The sequence below is a fragment of the Eurypyga helias genome, unplaced genomic scaffold (assembly GCF_000690775.1).
Source record: "Eurypyga helias isolate BGI_N326 unplaced genomic scaffold, ASM69077v1 scaffold5222, whole genome shotgun sequence".
Lineage (NCBI taxonomy): Eukaryota > Metazoa > Chordata > Aves > Eurypygiformes > Eurypygidae > Eurypyga > Eurypyga helias.
In genome coordinates this window covers 4897-14852 of record NW_010235160.1, presented here as the reverse complement: position 1 = coordinate 14852, position 9956 = coordinate 4897, and the positions used below count along the sequence as shown (strand labels likewise).

General features: G+C 44.2%; 1 protein-coding gene across 1 annotated transcript; it reads left to right on the top strand.

Moving 5' to 3' along the window:
• Window positions 1-5: 5 nt before the first annotated feature.
• VIMP (VCP-interacting membrane protein) lies at window positions 6-5407 on the top strand (the record flags this gene model as incomplete). Its single annotated transcript, XM_010146647.1, has 5 exons — window positions 6-108; window positions 1659-1765; window positions 3091-3180; window positions 3287-3362; window positions 5328-5407. Coding segments are annotated over 5 exons (456 nt in total), but the record flags the coding sequence as incomplete, so codon positions are not given.
• Between the last annotated feature and the right edge of the window lie 4549 nt (window positions 5408-9956).

Sequence of the window (9956 nt, the reverse complement as noted above, 5' to 3'; positions counted from 1 at the left end):
GGTACATCCTCTTGGCCGCTGTCGCCGTCTATCTCCTCGTGCAGAAGATATCCCGGAGCCTGGCAGCCAGGCCCAGCAGCCAGCCGGCAGCAGCTGACGCAGCTGTGGGTGAGTGAACCTTCGCTTGGTCTCCAGAGCTGTGTGGGGTGGTGCCTGTGTCTCTTCTGGGTTCCTGCTAGGGCTCTGCAGTGGCTATGGGATGTCTGGCAGCGGCTCTGAGCCACACAGGGTCTCTATTTAATAACAAGCAGAAAGAGGGTCGGTTCTGAGGGATTTTAACAGAGCGCCCTACTCAGGATAAATCTTTAGGCCCACAGAAGCATATAGATCATTTTAGGGATTGGCTGGACCAAGAGAAGTGCCTTAAAAAGGCTGTCAAGGAAGGGTTGGGTTCCAAAGTAACGTGGGAGTGGAGCAGGGCATTGCAGAACGAGGGAACAGCTGGTGGTTAAAACTAGTTGTGGTCAGTTATCAAATAACTTTCAGACTTATCAAACAAAACCAAAACATCCAAATCTAAATACTGGGGGGAAATCTTATGACTAATATTTATTTTTCATTAATATTCTGCATCTTTTTCCTTTCAATTATTCCTTCACAATTCCTGCTCTGGCAGGTTTGTATACATTTGGGGTGTAACCGCCTCTTGTCTGTGTTACCTTCTCAAGTGTGGCATAGGTTGTAAATCTTACACAGTCACCATCCTGCCTCGTTTGGAGACTCATTGCCGTAAAGCACAGGCTGTGCTCGTGTCTCTGCCAAAACAATAAGTGCTTGGCATTGATCCCTGTGGCATGTTGGCATGGCGGTACATGAGGCCCCAGAAAATATTACTCACGTGCCTTTATCCTACTGGTGTTCCTTTGTAACGCTAATTAAATCTTGATTTAATTGCCAAAACGGCCTATAAAATGAAATTGCCGAAAGTGCTGAAATATCTTTTCATCATTGGATGGTAGCAAATGCATAAGGAGACAAATAAATGTAGAGAGACTTCAGCTACTGGGCAGAATGAGAGCAATACTTGCCTTTGTTTGGATGTAATTTTAATTTTGACTTCTAAAGGCCAATCATGGAGAGAAATGGTGACTCAGTGTAGATTTTCTGAGACTGCCAGTTTTCTCTTGAGACGTGTGTGATATTTGTAAGTGATTTCCTTGCTGATGGAGCAAGTTAAATCTGCCACTGCTTCACGGCCATAATGAAACAAGCAGGACCGATGGCCAGAATGAGTAGGAGTGAACGTGGGCTGGTTGCCTCATGCTTCTGCATAAAAGAAGTTCTCAGGGTAAAAATGGAATCCGGCCCAGAAACATGGGTGATGTTTCTGAAATTATTTGTATCGAATAAATCCTTCAGAAATAGAAGCAAGTATCCTAGACATGTGAATTTTAATTTTTTAAGGGTTCATTACATTGGTGTAAGGACTGATTCATTAAAATCCCATTAAAGTAATTGCTCTAAAAATATTAAGATGTTATGAAATTTAAATCAACATATAAATTACCATCAAAGATCAGCTGGAAACTGAACCTGGGCTGTGATATTCTGTAAAACAGCTATAGGGAGAGATAGAAGCCTTCCTTAATACAATTCTTCAAGGACATCATCTAGAATTCATTCTGAATAGCCTTACAAACTCCTTCCCCATTTCCTAGAACCTGATGTGGTGGTAAGAAGGCAGGAAGCTTTGGCAGCAGCTCGCCTCAGGATGCAAGAGGAGTTGAATGCACAAGCAGAAAGATACAAAGAAAAACAAAAACAGGTAACTCTTCAACTGAGAAATTTGTCGTCAAGTGCTTTGCTGCTGTCACAGAAAGGTTTATTCTGTGCTGGATACCAACAGGAGACTCATGCTCTCTGCTGGAATGTGGGTGGTGGGTTTTCCCCCCTCCCCCTCCTTTACCTGGACCGTTTTTGATACAGATTGGTCCACAGATAATGGATCAATGATGCTGTGATGAGCTGATGCCTTGATGCTCTTGATCGATACGAGTAGTATCCTGCTTTTTCCTGAAGTGATTAATCTCCGTGGCGCTTGCTTCTCTGCAAGTAATTGTGCACGTGGGATGCTGTGGGCCCAATCTCTTCGTTTTTTACGGGCAAATCTGTGCCTACAGAGACTTAGTTAGATGTGCAGTGAATCGCTGGAGGGGATTTACCGGCGTTTAGCTTAACTGTACGTACATGTATTTTCTGTCCATAATGGCAAATATAAATTCTTACAAACGTAGCTTAGCATCACTGTAACTGAACAGCTTGAACTACCGCTTGAGATAATGAGGAATAGCATTTTGCTCTGCGGGGCAGTGTAGAAAAGTGGGTGTGATCAGCACAGCAGTAATATTGCTCATTAATCCCAGCTTTTCTTCAGTTTTTACTTTGGCAGTCAGATACATTCACACCTCAGTTTCTAGCTGATGCTTCGAGAAACACTGGCAGTTAAAAATGAATGAAAAGTCATATTGTGGAGCAAATAGCCACTGTGTAGAAAATTTAGGTCTAGTGTGTTTGGAGTCAGGGAGCTTTGTTTTCTTTGACTGGATGGAGTAGCTGCCTTGTTTCCTTTCTATTTGTTGAGAAGAAAGCAGTCTGTCTTAACCGTGAATTTATTTGGTTTTGTGGATAAATGGCTTTAGAAGAGAGCTGGGAGAACTGTTGAGAATGTGTACTGGGATGTAAATATGTCGCTGGCTGTCTGGTTCATTTGAAAAACACACTTGGTTCTGTAGAACCCTACATTGTGCAATAAATTACTCTCATATGCACTATCCTATGCTCTACTTTTCATAAACTCGGGATTTAAGCTTGCCACTTGCTTCTGGTTTACTTTCAAAATGTTTTAAAGCATCAGGTGGCGAAAAGGAGCTGCAGACCCAGTCTGTGTATGTTGAGGAGGGGTAGCTGTTCTGTGGTTGGGAAGATGTGCGTGTTTAAAGAAGTAAATGCTTCCATAAGCTTGGAGATACTGCACCAGATACAGACAGATCCCTTGGGTTTTGCTGCGTCGACTGTAGCTGTTTCTGCAGCGCTGGGGATTTTATTAGTTCTGAAATCTCAGTCTTGCATATCCTGGGTTTTGTTCCTTAGCTCGAAGAGGAGAAGCGAAGACAGAAGATAGCAATGTGGGAAAGTATGCAAGAAGGGAAAAGCTATAAAGGAAACCTGAAACTGAATCAGGTAACAACTGTGGTGTTAACCAGGTTACAATTATGTTTACGTGATTAGATCAGCTGAAATTCACGTTGATTAAATTCTAAGTAACTTTTGCTTTTGTGAACAACAGGAAGTAGAGTCTGGTGCCTCCACCTCATCAGCAGTCCCGAAATCTAAACCAAACAAAAAGCCTTTGCGAGGAGGTGGTGAGTATGAAAACCTTAAGATACTGGGAGCTTGAAACAGAGCACTTCTCCAGCTGCATTCACAGTTGTTGTAGAACTACCCTTAACTCCTCTCTCCTTCAAGGAGGAAACAAAAAGTGCCTTACAAACGAGACCTTTACCTCTTCCAGTGTGGCCTGCCTTGCCCTTTGTGCAGAACCTAGCAGGAAGATTCTGTGGTGCTTTTCCCTGGGGAAAAAGTGTTTCAGTTTTCTTCTAAATACTTTTGTCGTAATTTACTGAGATTTTTGTGTCTCAAAATTACGGATTCTTACAGTATTTCTGGGCTCCCTCTCCCCTTACTCTAAAAGTGGTATAACTTAATACCTGGCCTGTCTTTCAATCACCTGTAGCACTAACTAAATGCAGGAAGAGGAGATTTTACTTTGTGTTATGTAGATTCAGGCAGACGAAAGACTTTGTTATGCAAAATGTGACCTTTATCTGATACCACAGTAATGACCTATTGAATGTATAGATCCTACAGATCTATAAACCATTACCAACTCTTGCAGACTGCCAGAGGGTCTTGTCATTAAACTCACTGTCAACTGCTGAAATTATCTTGATGGATGAACTGCTTTCTGTGGCCTTTCGTAGCCCACGTTTGGGTCGCTGCTGGGTATTGGCTCTGCAGTCAGTTTCCTGGCTGGTCAAACAGCTTGCAAGTGCTAATTTGGGTGTAGTGTTTTAATTACAGTTTTCCATAGTGGGAGGGGATCATGGAGACAGCCTCAGTCGTGTACGACTAAAAGGGAAACCTACTGAGGATGCAGCGCTAAGTCACTTGAGGAAACGTATGAAACCTGAAGATTCTTGATTAAACATATTAAATCTCAATAATAGTTTAGTGCTGAAATGTCTGTTGTATTTTTACAGCTCTTGACAACATCTGGAGGAACTGTCAGATTGATTCATCTTATGTTGTTTAATACAAGCACAGTCTAATGTCTGACAGTGTTAAATATCTTTTATGGCTCTTGCACAGGATATTCACCACTGTGGGGGTGAGAACTGCATGGGCAAGAGCTGCGCTCAGGATGGGGATTGGGGCAGCTGTGTTGAGGCACCCTTCCAGCTGCTACCTGTCCTAGTTTCATCCTAAGCAAAATCTTTGCTTAAAAGTAACAGCTTACTGAATTAGAGTTCTCTGATCTCCTCGTGAGGGAGATCAGCGTGGAGTGAAAGAACCATCTGCACTTTTCAGCTGCTGAATTAAACTAGAAAGCAGAACTTGGCTAGTCTGAGAAAAACAACCTTCAAAGATGGAGGTGATGCTTGAAGTCTCAGTGGAACAGGTTCCTTTGAAACCCAGTGCTGCTGGGTTTTCGGTTGGCTTTCTCTTTGCCTTGTACAGAACAAATTGAGGACGTTTGCCAAGTTGTATATTCCAGAGTATATATTCGTTAAACGAGGTTGCCCGTAGTTACGGCATTGGGAGGTTCAGCTGAAGTGTCTGTTTGCTTTACTGTGTCTACTTGCCTTTTCAAATCCCTACAAAACAGTAGTAATGAGCAGTTCTAACTTTTGACCTTCAGAGTATTCCTTCCCTGCAGGACTGGATATTTTGAGTCCCTAACTATTAGGGCTCTTGGAGATCAGATACTCTTAGAGCGTTTCCTGTCAGTTGCTGTTCCTGCTGCTTCCTCTGCACAGCAGCATTAAAGCTTTAGTGCAGACTTAGAGAAATTAAATGGTAATTAATTTCAATTTAATTTAGCACAAATTGATCACATTAAAACGAGTGGTTTGCAATGGCTTTTACTGTTAGCTCTACAAAAATAAACCATCTCCACCCTGGGTATCTTCTCTGCTTTCGTTTTCCTTAAAATGCTGCCTAGGTAGTAAGTAAAAAACAAGGTGCACGTAACTGTGGGATTTGGGTTTTGTGTTGGTGAAGGCCTGTTGAGGATGAATATTAAACAGTGGATTTCTCCTCTGTACTAGGCTATAACCCCCTGTCTGGAGAAGGAGGCGGAACGTGTTCCTGGAGACCAGGCCGGAGAGGCCCGTCAGCAGGTGGATGAGGCTAACCTCCCTAGTGTCTCGTGTCACTAGCAGGCTTGATCTTACCCTCTGTCTAACTGCCTACCGTTTGCATGTCACAGGGACTCCTTTGGGACTGGGTTCAGCGCAGGGTGTTGGCTTGAAAACAGATTTACACCATTTCCAAATGGTAACGCAGAAGCTGATACTAGACAAGAAAAATACCTCTTAGAGAGGATGGAGAAAGAAACAGTTTAAGCAGAAACAGTTAATTTTTCACTCTTCCATAGAGAGGAAGCGTAGTCTTCAGTCAAGGTAAATCACCTGGGATTGTGAGATCGGGGTTCTGTGGCTGGCCATTCAAAGGACTGGCCTCAGACAAATTTAATTATCTACACTCAGTTTACCTCTGTAAAAGGAGGGTATTTACCAGCCTTACCAGATTTACTGTGTTTGGCTGGAAGGCCCTTCAGAGAGGAAGAGTATCATCGGCAGATACCTTGAATTTTAGGAGGAGGGACTTTAAAAAAAAACAACCAAACAAAACAAAAAAACACCAAATGAGCTGACAGACGCCACAGGTTTGCACCCAAGGCCAGTTATTGCAGAAGAGTCTCTGTGACAAGCTACGCTGAATGATGTTTTCCTTATAAATGGTAAACAAACCAGTGAGGATTACTGATGCTAGACAGCAGATGGGGGGTTCTTGCTATTCCTTTTTTTTTTTTTTTTAATTTCATCTGCTTTGTAAAAACAAAATACTATTAATATTAAATATAATTGCAAACAAATCATAAATCTAGTATTTACAATCTTGTGGTTTTCTACATCATCTTTTTATAAAAAGGCCTATGTTGTAGTGCAATAAATGCGTATAAAGCAAGACGAGAGAGCAAATGAAATGATTTTCATATGACTACCTCCCTAAACAAAAAGGGTGTTTTCAGCTGTTCTTTCTGGCTTTTAACAGTTTTGGTTTATTTGGGTGTTCTGTGTGCTGCCAAGTCACGATTTTAGAATAATCGCTTTTGGGTTAAGACCAAATCAAGATTACAAAGTGGAACTTGCCACTCTCTTCCCCGCTCCCGGTAGAACTTATTCTGAAGTTGGACAGACCGTGTTACTGGTTGCTAAGCACTGCGGCTGTACTTGGATCCGGGTCAAGAAAACGTGCAACAAGGGCCTTTGCTCTCCGAGAGCAGAGTGAGTTTCTTTACACATCGCTGTCGACAAGTGGGGTTTGAGGAGGAGGGGATGCGCTGGCATGGTCAGCTCAAACGCCGCAAGAGACCCCAAAGGAAAAGAGAAGCCGCCGGGTGCGCGGTGGGCAGCTGGACTGTGCACAGCTTTAGCCACGCGGTGTCGGGGTGACACCTCGGCGACACCAACAACTTCCTTTGTTCTGAACGTGTCTCCTGGTGGGAAGCGGTAGCCTGGCTGCACAGCTGTCCCCAGGCGCCCGGCTAGGTGCCGAGGTGTGTGCTTACCCTGCTGCCGGCTTGTGCGGCACGAAAGCCGAGGGGGGTTGTGTTGGAAAGGGCCTCTGGCTCCCCAACGCCTATGATGTGCATGACGTGTACGAGTTAAAGCGCGTGTGGTCTTCACCCTTCTGGTTTCTATCCAGCACTGCGGGCAGACAGTGAAGTTAGAGCTGCTCATCGTAACGGAGCTTCCCCTACAACCCATCCCCTTGATACGCTCCCTAGCACAAAATGCAACAGATGGGTGAAATCCCATCTGATAAAGCGTGGAATGGTTCCTGTCAGCGTACAATGAGTGTCCTGATTACCCCTATGGAGCTTGTACCTAGGCGTTAGTGTGTATCAGTGTTTTATCAGCAGAGCTTTGGGCTGCTTCACCGCGTTCTAAATACTGATGCTTGGAACACACCGTATGTCAGTAGATAGTGCTCTGTAGGCCTGGTGAGCTGTGATTTTTGTCCGGACTGCACGTGCAACACCAGCACGTTACTAGTGAGTTTTAACGCTGCCAGCTAATGAAATGGAAAGGGGAAGAACTTTTTGCTTTAGACCTGTGAAGTTGTGTGGTCAAGTGCATGTAGAAGATGAAGGCTCCTATGGAAACTAGTTTTCATTTCCTGGCTTCTGTGAGGCTTGCTCTGCAAGTTTAAATTTCCATTGTCATAACACCAGACCAGTGTAGGTAATTTCAGGTTTTCATCTTTAACAAAGCAAAAAAACCACAGAGGTGGGAAAGGATATTTTCAAGATCTGAAGATTCTTCACCAGTAAAGAGGACTAAGTTGTTCTCTTACTCATGCCTCTGGCGAACATCTTCCCCTTGTGTTGGGGAAACAGGCAACAGACTGAGGGGTTGTCTTCAGGAAAACAGCTGGGGGAGATTGTCCTAAAGAAGCAGAATTCCTTGTATTAATAAGATGGTAAGGATGGGTTGATTTAATTCAGCAAAAACGCTTCAAGAAATAAATAAGCAGGTCTGAACTGAGCACATGCTCATCTTTGTGTTTCAGGACTTGCTTCTGTCTGGGACTGGAGATACGGATTTTTCCCAGTTCTAAGATTTATTAAGACATAGCCAGTGAGAATGACATGATTTACCTATTTCTGGAACTTCAACCTTCTCTCTCCCCTTTTTTTTTTTTTTTTTTTTAATCTTAATCCACAAGTACCTAAGTTTTTCTTGATCACACACTTCTAAGCTATCGAACAGGGTAGGAGGAAGAACCCCAGTTTGTAAAACTTCTCTTTTGGCTCAAGCAGACAGAAGGGTTTTTCCTCTGACTTCAAACAGAAAACTCTCCCTTGATCACAAACAAGTATGGAAAAGGTGGCTGCTTGCTGCTTTGTAGCTTAAGAGTGAAGCACACAGAAGGCATTAGGTGAAAGTGAACTATTTAATGAATCTGTTGTTCCTGCTTTGGTATGAATTCCCAAGAACTTGAATTATGGAAGATCATACTCAAAAGCCTTCAGGAGGTTTTTTTTTTCCCCCTCACTTAGAGCAGTTATGCAAGAAGCCTCTTACTCTGGTGATGCAGATGTTCTGGAAACATCCTTATCTGGAAGCAGCTAGCTAACAAGCTTAGAGGTAATGCAGTGCTGCTGAACTGCTGTACGGTGTCACTTGGCCACTGAGGAGTGACCTGGTTTGGGTGCTGAAGCGTTCAGAGGCACCAAAAAATCCTGAAAATGTCAGTTGCTCGAGAAATACAACTTAAGTATTTTTCACTGCCTTCCAGATGATTTTTACGCTGGAGGAATGAAGTTTTTCCTTTTCTTTAAACTGCAGATGAGGTCTGGTTTATGCATAGCTCAGCTCTGTGAAGTATTCATCGGGAGATACGGAGCGCTGGAATTAAAACAGAACAAAACCCCGTGTTGTCACTCTCGTAAAATTTCTTTGGCTTTATTTATGCCTTTCAAAAACATTGTGAAATGAGGGAAAGCTTTTAAGAGTGATATTGCATTCCATACTTAGTTATTTATGAAAATATGTTTCTTATACTGGCAATTTTTAATAACGAACAACAGAAGATGGACGTGGGGGAGTGAGAGCTAACGGGGAATGTCAGCAGAGCTGTTCCCGCGCGCTCCGGACTTAACCCGTGTGTCAATCCAAGCTCAGTGTGAACGATGAGAATAGCAAGGAAGTGCTGTCCCCGCCGAGGCTGAATGCAGCGTGAAATGTTAGTGCTCACAAATCTAATGCGGCTTATGCAGTTCTGTGCTGTTTTGAGTCAAAACTTGAGGAATTGGGCTGTTCTTGCTTTGTGCTTGGTCTGGTTTCCTCCTTGGGCTGTGCTGATAGCAGCTCAGGTGTTTGGCGGGTTGTTTTTTCTTGGGCTTGTGTCTTTTTTTCCCCTTCCCTAGGAAGGTGTCTGTAGAGGGCACTTGCATTCAGAGAGCTGTGAACAAGGATGGCATCGAGGGTGACGGCCTCCTGCAGGATTTACCAGCAGCGCTGCGGTTATTGGCCGCATTAAACCATCCTAACGCTGTCCTTCGTGCCTCCTGCGCTCAGCCAGGCAGTTCCCATCTCTCGCCCTTGTTCTCTCAAGCCTGGCTGCACATCAGCACACATCTCTACATCAGGTCAGATCCACCCCGTGAGAGAGTTTTGCCCGCATCCAGGCTAAAAAAGTGACGCTTTCCAGGCATCGGGTTAGCTAAGAGCAGGGCACAGCGTGTGTCTGTCCACGCTGTCGCTGAGCACTGACCTGTGTCATTTCCAGCTGTAGAAAAAGCCGGTCTAGACTTGGATTTTTTTTTTTCCCCCCTCCTTTTGGAATGAAAGCTTAGTTTTTGGAACAGCGCTGCAACCACAAAGGAAACGCATACGGCTGCTGGCTGGGTGGTGCCCTGGCCCGCTCGCGCTGTTGTAGCCGATTCTGTGTGAGCGTCCAAGCCAGCTGTTCCAAGCCTGACGCACACCCTGCCCATATTCCCAGCTCCAGGGCCAGCGGCTTCAAACGCTTCCATGGGTTTTTACGAAGCGACCGATGGCTGCAATGGGACAGATCTCCTCAGCTCGGTTTTGGTGGCAAATACAGGTGTTTTTGTTGCAGGTTTCTGTTGCGATGGGCTGGCAGGTAACGCAGCTGCCGCTCTG